This window comes from Aulonocara sp. 'chitande type north' Nkhata Bay, linkage group LG13, assembly GCF_057382095.1.
Source record: "Aulonocara sp. 'chitande type north' Nkhata Bay isolate Kocher_YH1m ecotype deep benthic linkage group LG13, A_spYH_male_GT1.1, whole genome shotgun sequence".
Taxonomy (NCBI): domain Eukaryota; kingdom Metazoa; phylum Chordata; class Actinopteri; order Cichliformes; family Cichlidae; genus Aulonocara; species Aulonocara sp. 'chitande type north' Nkhata Bay.
In genome coordinates this window covers 7,394,207-7,414,309 of record NC_141356.1, presented here as the reverse complement: position 1 = coordinate 7,414,309, position 20,103 = coordinate 7,394,207, and the positions used below count along the sequence as shown (strand labels likewise).

Here is a 20,103-nt window from a genome sequence, read left to right as displayed (position 1 = left end):
TAAATACATGCATGTAGAGTGCAATCTGTTTAGTTCCCAGCTGGGAGCTTCTCTTTGTTTTCTGGAGAAGAGTTACTCGCTCCACTTGTCTGGACGATAACTTACGGAAAACATTCATTCTTTGACTGAAGTTGATACTTTGCTCTCAGCGGGACTCCGGGCCAGCGGAAACAAAATCTTTACGATTCTTTACCGTCCATATGTTCTTGTTTATGAGCAGGCACCTCTGCCTGTCATGTTGGGGCACGGAGGGCAGTTTCTTTGTAATTCTTCAGAAAGTGCGTCCAAACACAAAGTGGTGCCCACCTGCCTGACGCAGACATAAGCCCACGATCTATTTAGACACTCGCACACACTATCCCTCCCTCAGCTTTAGAGCCAGATGTGCTATGCTCTCGGCGCAGCCTGAACTGCCAGCTGAGGCGAGAGCATTACCCTGGCAAAGAACATAAAAGGCCACATGAAACAGACAGAGGAGAGGGATTAATGCTCTCCTCCCATCTTCACTTGGCTGTATTCAGCTCTATTCAGCATATCTGGCCTATAATGCATTTACAAACTGGATTGTTACTGACTTTAATAAAGAACAGAGTCTGGATGGCATTCTAATACTCCGAAATTTATCTTGCACCTGTCCCGAGAAACTCGTGTTTTTAAGCCTGACACAGTTATTGATTTGGACAGCGAGTTCATCCTTGTTAAGAAATTCTGCCTTAAATCCTCGCAGCTGTAAATTATTGCCGACGCTTATTGTTGATGAAGCTGTGGTTTGTGGAGACAGAGTGCTCTTTGCGTTAGATCTCAGCGTTTTATGCTGCAAAGAAGGAGAGGACCTTTGTAAGTTAATCGAAAACTCTCGGCACAGATTATTCTTTTAGCACACGAGACGAAGACACAAGGCTAAAGAGGGCAAACCTCAAAGGGGCGGTGCTTCATATTTCTTTCCAAGAGGATTGTGGGAGATTTTGCATACAAGCACCTCTTGAAACCAAAAACAGGCCGCAGTGAATCAAAGATGGAAGAAAGAATTAAATGCCACGCTAAGACTCTTCTTTTATCCTTGTGGTGATTTTTTTGTCACTCTGTAAATGTGCACTTAGTTTGCATTTGGCAAAGATTTCGTGGTGAAAAGACGAATCGGTGTAATCTTTATCCCATGGCAGCGAGTGCAAATGATGAGCCACCAGTAAAAACAGAAATGGAGTGAAGCTCTCGCTTCTATTGCCCCCATCATCTTTGACAAATGGAGCAGCAGTAAAAAAGGCCTCTTTGAGTGAGTTGTAACTATCGGCAGCCCCTCGCAGGTGCGGGTGATCTTTCATCCTCCCGGCCCTCCTCCCCCTCCGCTTCGGCGTCCAATCTCTGGCCTCCATCAAAAGTGAACGCGCTGCCCCAGGTTCAGATTAACTCCACTCCGACAGACCAAAGGCCTCCCCTCCTCCTGCCCCTTTCCACCTCAACTCACACATCTCCTACAACAGGGGAAATTAGGGCTAGTTTAGCAGATCTTACAGCATCACTAAACACCGCCTCAGATCGCTCGCTGATTGCCTGGCTCAATCGTTGCGTCCCTCCCACCACCTCCACTCCCCTTCGCTTATCTCTGCCTTTGGCCAAAAGCAGCTTCTCTGCTCTGAACCCTTACTCTCCCCTTACTCACACACAAGCACAAACACAAGCAAAAGCACACACAATCCTCCCTCCAACTTCTCCAGAGGAAATATATAACTAACTTATTGTGAACAATCTCTCAGCAGAGTCAATAGATAATTTAAGTTAAGCCTGATGCCATGTCACAGTGTTTGCCGTCTGCTTTTTCCACTCGGAGTTAATGTTTCTTTTAATTGTGAACCATAATAGAGAGCTTGCTGTGTTCATGATCAACTGTACGACCTCCTTTACAGGTTATTATCCCAGCTTTGTCCCAGACGAGCTTCAGTGGTAACAGATTTACAGATTTATGTGGACTGGGATGAGTCTGACTACAATGAGCTAGGTAACCACAGCTTAGTGGTAGACTTTTGGAAATTAGTTATGGGAAAATGGACAGAGCTGTGGTAATTGCTGGAGTAAAATATTTTCTATTTTTTTAATTAAATCTCACCAGATATTTTAAAGGCTTTTTAAAGTCTTGCAGCAATTACGGATGATCAGCTTTTTAGCAAGCTGGTTAACCAGCGGGTGGTTGGGTGAGACCTGTCATTTGTCTCTCTTGTCAGTTTCCTGTTTTCCTGAGCAACTCCCTTGACCTGGCTGGCAGGCCTGCCTGCCCTGAAGAGCACTTTCCCTTTCCTCATTTTGCGTTGGGCCGACAAGGATGAAGGGAGGGAGGGAAGGGTGAAGGTGGCGGTGGTGGGGAGGGTCCAACTTAATCTGACCCATTGCTCAGGTCAGTGAGCTGCTTACAGGGTCTATCCAAACATAGGAGCTTGTTTTGCTAAAGCTGTGGAAAGAAGAAGTACCCTCTTAAATCAATGCTTTACTTAGAGCTGTGCACATGCAAGGTTGTTATGCGTGAAACCACAGGAGGCAGAGCTGGCACACAACCAGCAGCGTGCTCCTCTTCTCCACACTCCCCTCACCAAAGGGAAGAAAAAGAAAACTTGCCTCTGTGCATGGCCAAAAACTTTTTCACCATTATGAGCTATATTTTTAAAGCATAGCTGGAGTGTGTGGAACAACCCCCTCCCCACACGCACAAACAATTGCTTTGGTTCACTCAAATGCAACGGCATTTTCATTTGGGCCCTCCACAGTGTGTGCTCTTCCTATGACAAAAGAGAATTGCAGTCTAAAATGCATCCAGCTGTGTGTACTTATCTTTTTCTCTTGACATATTTTCACCAAAAAAGTTCAGCCCTGATCTAATCACGATGCTGCGGAGAGACCAGATTGAGCGGCGCTCATGTATGTTTGTGGTGCACACGCTGGAGCAGTTTGAGTTTTCACCCGGTTGTTTGGGTATCATATGATCTAAAGAGGAATGTAGAAATCAGCCAGATTTATTATTCCTGTTTGAGTGAGAGTTTGCAAAGGCAAAGAGAGAACTGCTTACTGCTAGCTTGAGGAGGCATTTAAGGTATCGTTGAAGTAGCTGCTATGACTTTTCAGGGCACTAAACTGCCTTGTTACAGAGGGGAGCAGCCGCATTGCACACTTCAGAAGTGGTTTGTCATTTAGATTGAATTTTTATGAGTGCCCACAGGCACTTTTTCTCAGGGGTCTTTGCTTTCAGTGAGGTGGGGCGTTGTGGAGTTGTGGTTGACGCTGCAAAGAAAGGAATTCACATTAAATTCTGCAGGTAGGCGCAAACACCTGGGCGAGGTGTGTTCCCAAACTAATGTGCCACAAGTAACCAAAGGAAGCACGGCGCACTTGAACCCAGGTTACACGGGGCTTCTGACAAACATGGCCACTGGTAAAAGGCTCTTGTTGTGGCTGTAAACAAAGGCTCTAATTCACCGTAATGGTTCTGTGGGTCCAATGCTCTGGGAGATGCAATGGCCAGTCTCAGTAGCTTAATTATCTTTCTAATTTGTATTAGCACCAGCTATCCTCTCAGGGATAATTATGTGTCTTGTGTGTGAGCAAGCTTAATGAGGTTAACTTAAGTCTTTACATGGAATAAGGGTTCATTCACCTTATAGAGCAAAGAGGCAAGGAAAAAGCTCCTGATTGCTGTGTTTTTCTCCTTTATAGATGAATACCATAAAGTCTTAGAAATCCCAGTAGAGTTCAGAGGTACTGTGAACTTATTCTCAGTGCTAACAACAGAGGAAGTTAGTTTGGCGTTCTGGTTGAGGGATGTTCAGCTGAATCAGTCGAGAGCGCTCTAGAATGGCTAAACCTTGTCCATCCTCACTGATTATAGATAAAAATCAAAGAGCATTCCTATCAGATTGGTATAACCTCACAATCATTCACTATGTTCCCTCTCCTCCCCCTCCAGTGACATTTTCAGGAAATCTCAGCACTTCCACCAGCCGAAACTCAGTGCGCACTGAAGGGAATCATGTTTAGCAGGTATTGATAAGGCTGATAAGAGCTCAGGCTTGCTCCTTGATATCATCTGAATTCCTAAAGTCCTGTGATCATACGCCTTTTCCCCTCTCGATTCATATGCTGTGCACCACCACTACAAAAGACTACATTTTTCCCTCTTATGACTGAGTGTAATCCACTGCTAAAGAGCCCTCATTTATTTGCTGTACCCCTCCCATTTTTGCTTGCTCAATACTTAGCTGTTTTTACTGCGGGTTGGGGAAGGAAACCATCTTATCTGTGACTAGGGGGATTTATTAGTGCAAAAAAAGATAATTGCTATTCATAGGCCACTGGGGGCTGATTTACAACCACTAATATTTAGGATTCCTAGAGCCGGTTTTCAGCTTTTTTATCTCCAGCCCTGCCTGCAGCGCAGAGGGGAGAGAGGTCGATGAGGGATGGACTGGGCAGAGCCTCCGCTCAGAGTAATTTGGTTGAAGACTAATGTGTGAGGAAGTAGCCTGCATGAGAAGGCCTCATCCACGTAGGTCTGCCTGGAGCTGACAAACACCTGCGCTACTTAACCTGTAATGAGCCTATTGTAAGAGCCAAAGTCAATGTTTATGTTTTTCCTTTTTGTTTTGGTGGCACAGGTGTATAGCTTTACCTGCGTCTCAGGTGATGGTATGTGGGTGTGGTCACAGTCTATTTACCTGATGTCGGTGTTCGCAGCAGGTGTGTTGGGTGAGTGGTTTGTGGGCAAACTTTTCTGTTGACCGTCATTTTTTGGCACACCAGTTAATCCATGCGCTAGTTGTAAATTGATTGAAAGCGCAAATGTTTGTTTTTGTTTTGTTCTTAAAATAAATGCGCAAAGTACAAGTACGACTCATTATGGATTATTGGAGGCGCGTCACAGGGACACAACCAACTCAGCCGGCCGCGGCTTTATCTACGGATGAAAGTCGCAACACCTGCAACTGAGATCTGTCTTATCCCCTTTTGGTCCACGGGAGCAATTCTAAGGCAACAAAAAATGTCAATAAAGTGGAAAAATCTGGAACGATATTACTTTAAAGTCTCTTTTATTATCTTTGAATACGTAAAAATATCTGGAATGACCACATTGTTCGCTTTCTGTTTTCCTTCTGGCCTTTTACCCACAGCACAGGGAAAACATAGCTTGTCCTCACAAGGGTCGTGCTTTGGTTACCTGTAACACAGGTAGCTTCTTTTTTCTTTTCTTTGCTTTTTTTTTTGTAGTTGCAGGCGAAACAGGAAATGAAGAGTTCTGGGTCTGTCTGTCCGTGCTGATCCTCCAGCTGACCGGGAGGCAGCGGGGGCTTCAGCGAGAGCACTCAGATGTGAGGTCACGGGTTCAAAGCCCAGGTGTTGTGCCTCACAGCAGGATGTTTCCCAGTTTAAACTGTGTAAATGATTTTAGAGAATGTAGAGGTTAACCAGAGATCAGCCTCTGGTGAGACTCCTTCTACAGTATCTGTCAAAGACGTCAGTTTGTAAACACTCTGATCTGGCTTCAGTGTGCTCACGCTAATGTGCTCTATTACTGCAAATCCAAATCACCACTTTAAGTAAATCTCACCTCTCTGTTTTGGTGAGCAAATTTGATTGTAGATAACTTCAGATAAGAATTAAACAATTATTAAATTTAGTTTTCAATTTGAAAACAGCGTATCTGTGCATGCAAGCTGTGATATTACAGCAGGAGAAATTTTTATGAAAAAAAAAAAAGGCGGCTGAAGAATCCCGAGTACATGCAGCAACTTCCTTTTGATTCCCATTTCATTGATTTAATTTCTCATCCTTAAGAGATGTCACTTTGTCTGAAAATGTATTCATCCTGCATATGCGACTCTTAATAACGCTAATCTTTTCGCCAGAGCAGAAATCTCATGGAGGGATAATCTGAGATAAATATAGTTAATTGAGGCCAGGTGAACTTTCTTTATCAGCAGCACAGTCAACCAATCTGAAGTAAATGTGATAATTAGAATGGAGATGTCTTCACCAGGAACAGCGCGTGGTCCTGTCCCGCAGCCATTTGCCTCAAATTATATCTGATTTCACAATACGTCAGAAATCTATAGCAAATTAGTTGGGCTGCGAATGCACTCATGTTTCCTATAGACATGCCTGAACGTGACAATCTGGAGGGAAGAAGGACAGCTTCTCCTCAACCACTCAGTCTACTGATCTTAAATAACACTGCACATCTTACAGTGCACCAAACAGCCCCCTCCCTGAGAGACAACAGGTCTAAATCAAGGGGAAAACGGGCTCACGTCTCCCCCCCTTCCGCTTGCTGGTGAGGTATGAAAGAGTGCTCTCTTTGGCCATACATGCAGCCTATGCTCCACTGAGCCTGACCACCATTAACACCCCTGAGAAACTACGTCCTAATTACTCATTCAGCCCGACAGAATCTCCTTAATTACAAACTTCATTAGCCTGCAGGACTTTGTTTTTCTCTTGAAAAGGAGGGAGCAGGGGGACAGCTCAGGCCAAGGTGCAGTGGAGGCGAGGGGCTATGTGCTTTAGCACCTTATTCCTCCATGCATTTCTTTTTTCTTCTTCTTCTTCTTCTTTTTTTTCAAAGGAGATGTTAAGACCTCAGTCAGAGATCTAATTAGATTCATGGTGAGAATCAGACACCTTTTAACTAGCCTCTGGAGTCCCCCTAAAAGGACAGCGAGATCCAGGCTAAGAGAGGCACAGAGAATTAAATGAACCTACTCCTGCCTTTCATGTGTGAAGTGGTCTGATTTGCCATGTCCTCACCTCCAAATACAAAATAACCTGCAGCACTTACAGCGATCGTGGCTCAAGAGTTGGGAGTTCGCCTTGTAATCGGAAGGTTGCCGGTTCGAGCCCCAGCTTGGACAGTCTCGGTCGTTGTGTCCTTGGGCAAGACACTTCACCCGTTGCCTACTGGTGGTGGTCAGAGGGCCCGGTGGCGCCAGTGTCCGGCAGCCTCGCCTCTGTCAGTGCACCCCAGGGTGGCTGTGGCTACAATGTAGCTTGCCATCACCAGTGTGTGAATGTGTGTGTGGATGGGTGGATGACTGGATATGTAAAGCGCTTTGGGGTCCTTAGGGACTAGTAAAGCGCTATATAAATACAGGCCATTTACCATTTACACACCCCGCTACCATTATACCTCACTCATAAACACATAGAACAGCCTGTGTGTGCGTGCGTGCTTGTATTAGAGGGGGACAAAAAGCTTCAACAAGACCAGGTGCTGTGGCTTTAGCTGTCGTTGTAATTGGACTTGAAAAGACATAGATTGCCATTTCCTCGTTTATATATTCCACACTCGGCGTTGCACCTGTTTATTCTGCCCGCTCGTCTGAGCTGCTGATGCGCACATCGCGTGGCTTCACAGTCAACCCGCCCCTCATTTCTGTGGGTTACATGCATTTAGAGCTCATATGTTCACACTGCATGCAATTATATGGTTGAAGGCGCTTTAGCCAGCAAGCGTTAGCACCAGTTAGAGTCAGGTGAAGCACAGAGCACTTCTCGGTTGCTGCTAATGCATAATGGAGTGCTGCACAACCGTCGAAGTTGGAGAGTTCCCAGCCAACGCTGGTCAGACTTCAAAGTCTCTCTGTGCTGCTGCCTGTGGAGAGGTAATTATTTCACCTTAAGCTTACGTAAACCGAGTTATGCTTGTTATTAATTAGAAGGTGGCTCTCACAAACTCCACTTGAGATGTTTAGACAGCATTCCTCTCCTTTCAATAAATAGCTAAGCTGTGCAGAGGAAGAACATTATGAGTGAATGGGAGTGAATGATCAGCAAGAGTAATTTAGGTCAGTTTCTCTGTGGAGGTGCTAAGTTGTTCATTGGCCCATAATAGGTGTCACAAACTGAATTACTGCCACCAATCATTTACACCGCCTGTCAAGCAAGGCTCCAGCTCTCCAAGCAGTCACACTGAAACCTGCACTAAAAGCCTTTTCTTGTCTTTCTGCGTTGCTTAAACATGTCAGTGTTTAGATGTCAGACACTTCAGCACACTGTATTTTCTCCCCCTGCCGTAACACATTTGGAACACATGGCCCGCGCGGTTTTCCAGCAGGGAATTCGAGAACATCTGCCGCCATAGCAAAGACGTAACAAACATGAAGCTTCTCGTACTTTTTCCAGCCTCATCTTCTGTATATTACTTCCATGTTTGTGTGCATAATCTCAGCTGAAGTTGCAGCCCTCGGGCTCATGAGACAAAACCACTTCTTTTGTTAGGTGTTTGTGCTGAACATAACGATGTGTATTTAGCCACGACCGAGGACATTCAATTTCTCGAGACAAAGCCACAGACTGTTTTGTCGGACGGTATTTTTCCACGATGGAGCAGAGAACGCAGAGACACCCACTACCAAACCGCAAATGCATACTCGCTCATACAAGACACGCACACACAGTCCTCCACGGAAAATATTGTTTGTGAATATTAGTCATGTTTAAACCGACTTCAAGTGTCTGTTGCGCAGAGGGGGAGGTGGGCTATTATGACAGAACTGACCAGAGAGTTGGCACGGCGTCGCATTGATGCCACAAATGACTTCAGTGTTGTATGAGAAGCTAATGAGAGCTGGCGTAAGAGTTGGATCAGCATTCATGAAGACGTCGCGTGAAGCAGCTGAAACGTCATGAATTACCATGAATTACAGAGTGTCAAGAAACCCCTTCTGGTGTGTTATGAAAACTGCCTGTTGTAAATTAGAATAAAGTGGTCTGGTCAGTGTTGCTTGTCATTCTCCAGTTTTGACTGAGGGTAATTTGGAAAGGAGGGTAAAAGCTCCATATTCCAAACTAAAGCGTGAAAATGTGCAGAATGAGCTGGTAAATATTTTCAGTCTGGAGCCACACTTCTGTTTTTAACTCACACCAAATATGTCAACACACACACAAGCAGAAATGTCAAAACACTTCATAATGACCTTTGTTGTTAAATGGTAAATAGATAGTTAATTCAACAATTACAGGATTAATTATTTACTAATAACATAGGATAATTATTCCTGTTTACCAATCATTATTAAGGCAGTAATATAAATATAATTTATTCATGTGTAGAAAAAAAATAATTTTATTCAATCCAATTTTATTTATGGGACACCTAAAATTCTAGATATTAAAAAAGAAAGACCCTTCAACATTTTTTAAAATTATATGTAGTATAATGCATGGTGTCATAACTGATAAGAGAAATATTGTAGTAAAGCTTTCATTACTGATCGCTAAGCTTGTTCTAATTCTCAGGGCACCAAAATATTGTAGATTTGTCATAACTACTGGCATCACAGAGATACACAGTGATCAGTGAGATTATTCTCACTATATATATATATATATATATATATATATATATATATATATATATATATATATATATATATATATAATTACTATATTTTTATTTTTTTCTTAAACAGGAAGTGACTAATTTGTGTCTGTTTAAGCAACAATATTTCAAAAAATACCAAGATGCTAGCATAAGTAAGCAGCCCCCCTCACCGCCCCCCCCCCCCCCGCCCCAAGCTCACATTCTTATAATTTACGCCACTGCCCACCTTACCTTCTTAGTTTTAAGTTATTTAATACAATTATTAAGAACATAAGCTTCGACTTTTAGAATAGCCATGTAAGTAATGTTTATAGTAGCGCTGCTGTGTGTTTACTAACTTCTATAAAGATTTAGAAACATCATTTCCAGCTTTACAGTACCATCAACAAAATGTTCACGGATATGTTTGCAAAATTAAAAAAATATATGCAGGTTATCATTGCTTAAAGCTCAATTTATTGCTAGTTTTTATACATTGCCCACTTGTTTCACAAGCAAATTAATTATCTGGTAAAGGAAACATCAAAATAGCGCCACCGAAAAGTATTTCTTCTATATTAATGTTATCATATAGTTATTTGTGTTATGATCAACTATAGCTCAGGCTATAAAACAAATTAGAATAATAATTTTTCACCTTACCATAGGGTGGTCCAAGGCAATAGTTTACAGTTCCACTTTGAAACTGTGCCATTTCTTTTTAGTGTTAACAAAACTATTTAAGGCTACAGTACCAGTAGTATTTACTGATATGTGCTTTATTCAGGCTAATGTTTCTCTTGTTTGCCAACAGTCTATTTTAAAGCCACTTAATGAAAAATCCAAACATCTAAAGTTACATTTTAAATGTGTGTCATGGGCTCAGTTGACTCCTGCGTTGAAAAGGAATAAGGAAAAGCGATGCACCATCCGCTACCCAAGAGCATGCAACCCCCTGTCTGCAAAGACCACTAGTATTTTATTGCTGCTTCACTTCCCAGACACTAAACACTCCACTGCTGTCAGACTCAGCCCAAAGTAACTTGATATTTCATGTTTTTTGGGGGCCAGATTTTGCTCCCTCCCAGTCACCAAAAGGGGGAGACACAGCGAAGCTTTGAGGGGGCAGAAGAACAGGTGCCCACAATTTCACCTGTCTGCTCTGTAACCCATGCTCTGGGAGCTATGTTACACTTCAGCTCTAATTGTAGCCACATTTGCAGCGATTTCACAGGGATGAAGTAGCAGAGGGGAAGTGGACTCAAAAGTCCACTTTTAGAAGTGAGCTAATTTAATTGCATGTGACCATACCCTCACATGGAGCGACATAAAACACGGACAGGAGAACCAGCAGCTTACATAGACACACACACACAAGAGCAATGGAGCTTCAGCAAGCCGTAGCACTACAGCCTGTTTATTCTAAAATCAGGAGGTCATAAAATCAGGCAGTATTTTCAAAAGTACCTGCAAGCTGCATCCTGCAAACAGACAGAGCTGTGTCAGTGCTGATGATGTGGGAGGGGACTTGCAGGTCAAGAGACACAAAATAGTTCAGCCGGCACATGTGATATATTTAGTGAGGCCATTGTTTGTTTTATTTAGAGAGCGAATTGAGGATTTTCCAAACTGCAGCGCCCCTGAGGTATTTTATCAGGTGTACAGTCCGCCATGTGTTACACATTAGCGAGCTGAAGGGAATGCTGCTTGCAGATACAACCTATAAAATGTTTGGAGGTTGGAACTTCAGAGGACAAGGGGTCGACAATCGCTCTCTTCAGAGCTGGTGGTGGATATGTGGGAAACACTTATATGCAAATGAAACGGCCTCAAATTACAGCCCAAATTGCCCCTATATCGTTAGAGAAAATAAGCATTAGGAATCTCTGGCGTTGCAGTTTGCCATAAGAATATTAATGCATGGAAAAATAGGTGTTTACTGCTGCAGCCAATTATAATAAGAAGAGTTTAAGGAAGATGGGGGAAAAAACAGCTAATAAAGTTTCTGAGGCCTTCCAAACTGAGCTGTGCCTGTGCAGTGTGGTTACTGAGGGGAGCACACAGATATGCTGGTGGTGTCTGCAAATGCAGGGCGCAAGGCATGATGGGACTGAGGCCTGACAGACGGGGAGGGCGGCCATTGTGCAGGTGGAAAAAAATAAAGTTTACTGTTTCTGAAATGCAATGAATATTTCATAGTGAAATAACCATTTGTCACATGTAGGTCATGTGACGAGCGTGTGTGTGTGGTGACCTCGGTGAACATGGGCAATGGAGCACCAAAACCCAGTGAGTGAAACTCTGCATGGGCCTGTCAGAGCAGCTTGTAATGTGCCACTTGGCTTTGTTCATCTATTAACAATCACATTTTGGTGCCAGGCTCTTAGTGTGTGTGTGTGTGTGTGTGTGTGTGTATACGATGTCGACCTGCCTTGAATACATTAACTCAAGTGTCTTTTTGTTTCTTTTTCTTTTCTTTTTAAAGAACAGTCAGCATATTTATATCTTACAGCTTTGGCATTTTTCCTTTTTTTTTTTAAACAATATGTTGATTTTTTTTTTTCCAGTATAGGATCTCAAACGCTAACAAGTTCATTGTCATGTCAGGAAACGCAGCAGGCCGCTGTGATGCCTTTAGGAGCGCTTCGTGAGTGTCTGCGTGTTTAATCCTGCTCTTAAACGCCTCACCTCGTTCAAAATCTGAGCTGGAAATAACTTAAGGATAAAGGACGCGTTATTCACAAAGATCGCCACTTCTGCCCAGCTGTGTTCATGCCCCTGAAAGTCGGTAGACTAGTTAGTCCGAGTCAATAACCGCTGACTGTACCCGATGGCAAATTGGAAATTACTGGGTTCGGAAAACATAATCATCCGAGCACATCGTGGCTGCAAACGCCACTCCTTCGTTATTAATAATAAAGAAAGAAACTGAATCCGAGGCGTGGATGTTTAATTTGTTATTATGTAAGCTATTTGAAGAGTGATCATATGGTAATTGCTCATTAGTCTTGTATATTTATCGCTGCACCTTATGTCGAGGCCAGGGGAATTGTGCGGGGTTCATTCTCTCGTTTCAAGGATCAATTTCAGAGGCAATTTGTGAAACAGGACAGATCAAGTTAGGCCTGACGTTGGGTCTGTAACGGGGTCGGCCTACAGGTGCCACCTCACAGACATTCATTTTGCCCCCGACGAGATGCTCTTCGAAATGAAACTCCTCTGGCAGACGACGTGTTGACAAACTATCCAAATCCATCCTTTCAGAAGCCACTTCTTCCGACTTAAGAGATTCCAGCTCGATCAATTATTGACTTTGCGCGCTAATACCGAGCCTGTCCTCCGCTTATTCCCTCCCTCGGCCACTATTCACATTAGTGGTGTCAGCGGACGTAATTATACCTACTAATTGCAGATTAAAGGTTTTGGGTCAGTGGGGTCACTTGATAGGACCGACTACTCTTTTCAGTGGTGGATAATCGTTTCACGTTGCGCGCTAAATGTTTGATGCAGCGGGAGCTCGTTTCCAAATTGTCCAAAATTTACGCAAGAACCAAATTGCGCGTGGACTTGTGATGATTTATGAGGGAGTTTAGCCCCCGGACCGAGAGGGGCAGTTTCAGTTTAGATAAGAGGGTCACCAAAGGTCCCCACAATTGGCCCTTAACGCACAGCACGAACGTCTGGGAGAAGGATCTAATACGTGAGGGCCCACTTCAACTCATAACGCGCGCACGCTGTTTGAGTTCTGTCCAAAGTAATTATATTCATGTGACCTTAGTTTCAAATTGCACCTGATCGTCCTCAAACAAATGCCAGGATCTGAAAAGAAGAGCGCCTTGAATTTCTCAGACGTGAAACACCTAAATATTACGGAAGCGGCATGCGCGCTTTTGTTAGGAAGATGTCTTTACTCAGACTGCTTTACAGAAAATAATCCCCCACTCCACCTCCGCCTACAGCTTTTTATTATTTTCATTTTCATTTTTTTATGTAGTAATATGCACTTTCAAAATAAAAAGTGTCTTTTAATTTTATTTAACAAATTAAAATACAATACACCCACTGGAAGCTTTTAATTTGGTGAAGAAGATTTTTGGATATTGTAGCTTAAAAAAAAACAAAACGTAATTTCAAAAATAAGATCAAAAATTATTTCCATGCACTAGCTTCTTTTAAGAGAGAGGGGTTGAAATCAAACGCATTTAAATTAATCAAATTGTGCCAGGCTCTAATGAGAAGCCTGTCCTGTCTCCTGTGTGTCCATGCAGACGCACACGAGGAGGGGGTGTATGTGTGGTGGGGGGGGAGTGCGCCAAATTTGTTTGCGGCGGATCAAGGCTCACCGCCTCCACTGCACTTTCTTTATCTTAATTCCAACTTGAAAAGATATAATTATCTAGTTTGAACAGGACTGCTATCAAATCCTTCTTTATAGGCAGGGTAGGGAAAAGCTCGAGTGGATTGTGAAGCTCTGAGCCGCTCGGTGTTGCCCGAGATAGGAGTAATGAAGTTGTGGAGTCCGGAGATACAAAGGGCATTAACCTCATTAGCATGAAACCTTTTCTTCTAACTATTGTGGGACCCTTTCAGTCCTCTAATCCCCCCTATTTCAAAGCTGGGTTTGTAATAAAGCTTTTAGGGGTTTTTTTCTCCAAAGCTAATGGTATTCTCTATAGATTTTTATTGCTGTTATAATCTATGGGCCGATTAAGAATTCCCTATATGCCATGTCCCCCCTCCTTCCTAACCCAAACCACAAAAACACCACTTTTTACTTTATGAAACAATTAAACAAACACGTGCACCTCCGCGAGAAACACCGAAGTTAGGTTTGCTGTGCTGTTCGCGAGGAAACAAACAAAAACCATCATAATCTAGTTTCAATTTGTTAAGATTTCTTTCTGCTTTCGTGGTTTTGTTGTTTGGTTTGTTTGTGTTTAAATGAGAAATCGTTTCCTGCATCTCTTTCTCTTTTTTAATGCGCCCACGGACTCCAAAAAAGAAGTCCTGTAATGTTTCCGCTCGGTCCAAAGCAGCAGCTTGCAGCACGATTGGAGCCTAAAAGACAAGATTTTAAACAAAGATCCCATTTTTTGCGGCACATTGCAACCTTCCCTTATCGCGCCGTGAGGGGTAGTCAGATTGTACTAAATTATGTCCAACCAAGCCCCCCTTGGATCCGTGGATTAAGAGATTAAAGTGGACCACTGGGCAATGCATCCCCTTTCCCCCCTCATATTACTCGCATGATAATTGCCCAAACTGATTTGCACTTTCACAAAAGCTTGTAGGGACTCTTTGTAGCCGGAGCGGAGCAGACGCTGCAGCTCCTGGAGGAAAAAAAATGCTTTCTATGTCAGACTGAGAAACAAATGCAGGGCTGAGGAAAACAAATTACATGCTGCAGAATTTTTCCTCTCTTTGTTTTTTAAATCATCCTATAAACGCCACATCAGCGCGCCTCGCTGTGCGCTAAATGATTGCGCATTTCCAAAAAAAAGAAAAAAGAAAAAAAAACCCTTAAGGTTGCTTTCCGTAATCAAAAGCCTATACTTTTACTGCGCGCGACATATTGATAAAACTTTATTGACAAAATATTGACAATTACATACTTCTTGGAAGTATACTTTGTGTTAAAATTGTAGCAAACTTAACACAAACACAAAAAGTATTTACATTCTGTAAAAGCGGGTTTAACAGAAACATTAACTTTTTTTTTAGCATTTCTGTACATGGAATAACGCTCAGTGCTTTTTTATTTTTGCTCTCTCTCCTGTCTTTGCTCAATTCTTGCTTTTTAGTCCTTCATTGCAACTTTCACTGGAGGGTCAAGTCCTGACAGAAGCCTGTGTGGGGGCCACAGCGACACATTGGTAAAGCTTTAGGTTAAAGGAATGTCCTGATACCTTCCCTTTAAGTACTTTGTCTGTGGTCTGATTCACTTATTTTTTATTTTTTTTATAGAAAGATGTCATTTTTTCATCGAAATTCCACTTTTCTTTCCTTAAAAAAAATTAAAAATAAACACCATAACGCAGCACCGCTACTTCATATGTTTTCACAATCACTTTTACACGAGAATCATTAATTAAAGACTGCACACATTGTAAAAAGGAAGAAGCACGACATCTCTCTGTTTGAAAATAGAGTTAGAAACAAAACTGATTATTCCTCTTTTTTGTTGTTATTGTTTCTGTTTTTCCTTGGTTTGCGAAAACTCGTCAAATTAAAAACAGCTACCAGGAAAAAAAGAAGAAAAAAAAAAACTAGACCATGCATTTCAAGTTTTACAAAAAAAAAAAAAAGCAGTTTGGTGTTTTGGTATATCTTACGTGGAAACGATTTTTTTTTTTTGTTTAAAAAAATAAGAGGAGGAAAAAATAATAATAAAAGCCTTCTGAAGTGCAAACGTCCAATGTGAGTTGGAGAAAAATATAATTAGGTGTTGGTTGTAGGTGGGGGAGGGTGGGGGAAGGGGGGTAGTAGTGGTGGTTGGTGCGAGAAAGGGTTCAGGTAGGTGGACTGACACACTGTCGGTCACATTTCCCTGGGTCACTCGGACTGACAGACCCGCGTGGTGACAGCAGTGTCAGTCGGGCTTGTCTCACCCTCAGCTGCCGGTCTCCGGAGATCTGAAATGTGACATTGGCTTTGTACCCTCTCACTTGTCTCTACACGGCATCCTGTATCCATGTCCTCCTTCATTCAGGCGCATAGTCTTTATTTTAATCGTCCGAAGTGACATCAATTTCCTCCGGGCTCGCCTGTTTAGTCGCCAGTCTCCACCGGTTTATGTGATGCGATCCTTTCTTCTTCTGCTGAGACTCCGAGCCCTCCTCTTCCAACTTCTGTCTCTTGAACTTCGTCCGTCGGTTCTGAAACCACACTTTTACCTGCATAGAGAAGGGGGGGGGGGGGACCAGAAAAACCCGTATCAGTTTCACGAGATAAACCGCGATTGGCCAGTGCGTAAAACCAAGCGTGAATAGGATAGCATGGCTAAAAACAAGCAGAGAGTTCAGCAGAAATAACAATACTTTTTTAAAAAGGCAAAATGTGACCTGCACCTAAGGAAACAGCCGCCAGGATAAACAAACATCAATTATAGTTCCAGTACAGCACGAATACATGCCATTAAAAATCATGTCATTGTTAATTACTCCAATTATTCTTATTAACTCACATAAAAAAGAGCGACTTCCGCCTTAAAAAGGTCAAACCCCAATTCTATTAACAATATAACAGGACAGAGTCTTTTCCACATCACGCCTTAAAATTATCGGGAGGGAAAAAGGAAAATGAGACAAGGAGCTGTGACACAAATAGAATATTTTAATAAATAAGGTTCACTACTGTTTTAATGCGCGCAGAAACTTTGACGCCATACCCAAAGTAGGTCAGAAATGTATTTAATTTTTTTAGATTTTTTAAAACAAAAATGTCAGCATGTGGATGTCAAGAGAAATAAATGTCTCTGAGGCACGTTTAACATATATGTCCACACGCTCCTCTAAGTGGATTTGTTAATAATCGGTACCGTGGGGGGAATTAACAACATCTAAATCGATAAATTATCTGTTCCTGTTTTGTCGCTGTGCAGCCCTTTCAGCTCTTTAATGGTGACCGAGGTGCGTTTAATAAGCCTTCAGTGGGCTAATTGAAGTAGGTGACGGTTCATTTCTCCCTTCAGCTCCTCCAAAAGGCCCCGCCGTATAAAGGACACACAGCGGACAAAAGACAGCAGGCTGATGGGCTCAAACAGCATCTTAAATATGGCAGGGGGAATTCACTGAACCCGCCTCGCTCTTTGTATCTCCTACCCTATAAAATGGTTAACTGGTTAATTTGCCCTCCATTTTGAAAAGGCAACATTCTCTCCCCCCACCCCCCACCCCAAAACAAAGTAATTCAACCCCCTCCTGGAATGAGGTTAGGCCTACACAATGACGATCGACTGGCTCCAGCAGAAAGCCTCTGTCTTCAAATGACAACGTGGAAACGGTGTGCCACCTGATAATTTCGCGTTATTGTTTGGCAAATGATAAGCAAATGATAACACCCCGCTTTAGTGCCGCGCGTAAATACGCACACGTTTTACAGGCCTGATTGAAGGCTCCATGACGCACGGTACCACGTTAAAAAAAAACCAAACACATAAAAAGTAACACACCGTCCTCCAGGACAAGCACCACGACACAGTCAGCTTCTATAATAATCAATAATAATCTCTCGAATTACTGTAAAATGAAAGTGGGGATTTCCTAAAAGCCAAAAACACGACACGACGCGCTGAGAAGCAGCACTGAAACAAAAAACACACACACAACGTGAGAGCAGGTGAGTGGAGAGAGAGAGGGCGGAATGTCGAGTAAAATCCAGTGCTTCTTACCTGAGTTTCTGTGAGGCTAAGGCTGTGGGCGAGCTGCTTTCTTTCTGCTCCCACCACATAATGGTTTTTCTCGAACGCGTGTTCGAGCCGCAGGAGTTGCGAAGGTGAAAACGCTGTCCGGATTCTTTTGGGCTTTCTGGCCAGCGCGTTGTGCAAAAGGAAGCTCTCTGGACTCGTTTCATTACCTGGAAGCGAGCAGAAAGTGAGGATCCTCAGTGACGTATTCAAATATATATGTATATTTTATAAGATGTTAACTATTCCATAAGAAACAACAGGCCTGGGCGCAGCTAGAGGACTGCAGTCTCCTGAGGGACTATAAAAGAGGACGATAATAAAGTCCAAAAAGAAGCTGGACATTAGTCAATAAAAAGCCACACGCCGTATTTATGAAAGTGTGTGTGTGTGTGTTTAAATTAATCATTACTGAAGGTTTCTTCTTTTAATATCTGTCAGTCCTTCCGTGTGAAGAGAAGAGGGAAACAAATAAAGCAGACGTATAATCCTGGACTTAATTAAATTAGCTTTTTGTGAACAAACTGTAAATCGACAACACACAAAACCATCTTAGAAATTAAACTGAAAATACATTCCAGTAAAATAAAAAATAAAAATAGCGCTGTCACTTGCAGGAAAAACAAACCAAATCAAACAAATAAAAATAATATTCAGTAATAATATTATTAATAATAACAACGATCACATAAAAATACCACAAATATAGCACCCGAAATCAACAATAGAAAAGTTCTCAGGCCAAACCAACTTAAACAATAAATTTACAATTTACTCATATTTTGTCTGATGTCAGGTTCAGAAATTTAGAAACAGCATAATCATATAATTACACGTTTAGCTCAAATAAAAATGTATTTATTTCTTTAAAAAAAACAAAACTAAAAAAACTAAAAAACAAAAAACCTGCTGTAACAGGTTTAAACCGCAGACTAGCGAAATGCTTTCATTGCGTTTCTGGATATAGATCATGCGCTATATATAACCTGCAGACTACCGGTGTACAAACATGTCAGAATTTCAATTCGTAAAAAAACAACAACCCGTTAACACATACTCCAAAGCTGCAGGCGTCCTCACAAGCCCAGCCATAAATATTTCTTTGTTACAGATTATTTTTCTTTGTCCAAAATCGAAGAAATTCGTTACGAGGTCATTTCTTTTTACAGCTGCGACACCTTTAGAAACTACTTTTGGCACTTAGCGACGCTTCACTTTAAAACTGTTCTGCTACAGCTACAAATATATATTTATATTTTTTTACACCACCTTGCTCTCAGCTTAACACAGTCTAAAAAAACTAAAAAAACAAAAATGAAATAATAACAGAAAAGAAAATGCTACAGCCCGTAGTTGTTCGTGCGTAAAACTCATCCAAAGTCGAATACTTTGACAACTTACCTTGAAACCTGTGACCCAAGTACCTATATCTGTGTAATAACCAGGGGTAGAAAGTTGAGGGGTCTCTTTGCTGGCTGGCAAAAAGCGGGTGCGGACTGTGTGAGGATGAAAGCGGGTGAGCGGCCAGAGCGTGCGGCGGGGCCACCGGATGTACTGGAACGGTAGAGTTTGGCGGATGAGAGACCGCCTCGGCAAAAACCAAGTCCGGGTTAGAGTAGACGCCCCTGCCGCCGGAGTGAAAGCCGTTCAGAAATGGGTTCATCTGGCCGGAGTTTGCATAGCTGAGAGCCGCTGGCCTGATGGGCTCCTCGGAGCGGGACGCCGGTATCGGATTATCCTTCGCCACTAAAGACTCTATAGTAAAACACCTCTTGGGTGTAGGTTGAAACATGGTCTGATAGTCCAGATTCCCCAGTTTAGGTTAAAGTTGTCGTAGGCGCTCTTGCTTGAAAAATACTCCACACCCAAGGAAAAAAAGGGGAAAGTTTCTGCGCAGTAAACAAGTTGGGAAAGGGCGGCGGGCAGTGTCGAAGAAGCCAAAAAATAAAAAGTGCTCGGCTACTCCCAGACTAATCCATGGATGTGATCGTTTTCCTCGCCGGCTTCGTGCAGGCAGATTTGTTAGTTCATGAGCCTAATTAGCGCTGCAGCCCCATAAACAGCTTCCTCTGAAGGCTGTAATGGCATGGTGATTGGTCGCTGCCGCTGCTGCTCGCCTTAAGGTGGAGAAGGGGGAAGACGCTTAAAAAGTGCGTCAATGGGAAGCAGGGGCGCGGAGAGGCGGACTCGAACGCGCAACACGGAACGGATTCGTTCAGAGAAGAGCCCCCCGCGTGCACGCACACATGCCCGCACGCGCACATGTAGACACACAGACACATGCATCCACTCGTGCGCACATATCTCCAGGACATTTAACACATTCAACTAACCAGTAGAAAAGGTAGCCTGCTTATTTGCA

At 42.7% G+C, this 20,103-nt stretch overlaps 1 protein-coding gene and 1 long non-coding RNA gene across 2 annotated transcripts in view; one reads left to right on the top strand and one right to left on the bottom strand.

The window, feature by feature from the left end:
• LOC147315579 (uncharacterized) overlaps positions 1 to 20,103 on the top strand; it is a 94,969-nt gene that overhangs the window by 68,490 nt on the left and 6,376 nt on the right. The gene's annotated exons all lie outside the window — the stretch shown is intronic.
• Positions 14,403 to 20,038, bottom strand: emx2 (empty spiracles homeobox 2). The gene is made up of 3 exons (XM_086258453.1): positions 19,143 to 20,038; positions 17,727 to 17,911; positions 14,403 to 16,230 (listed from the first exon to the last, which is right to left on the bottom strand). The coding sequence occupies exons 1-3, from the start codon at positions 19,531 to 19,533 to the stop codon at positions 16,063 to 16,065; spliced, it is 744 nt and encodes a 247-aa protein (XP_086114579.1). The 5' UTR covers positions 19,534 to 20,038; the 3' UTR covers positions 14,403 to 16,062.

Coding starts and splice junctions, on each gene's coding strand:
- emx2 (XM_086258453.1), bottom strand. CDS start 19,533: ATGTTTCAACCTACACCCAAGAGGTGTTTTACTATAGAGTCTTTAGTG. Junction 17,912..19,142: donor CTTGGGTCACAGGTTTCAAG/GTAAGTTGTCAA, acceptor GCTCGCTTCCAG/GTAATGAAACGAGTCCAGAG. Junction 16,231..17,726: donor TTAGCCTCACAGAAACTCAG/GTAAGAAGCACT, acceptor TTCTCTATGCAG/GTAAAAGTGTGGTTTCAGAA.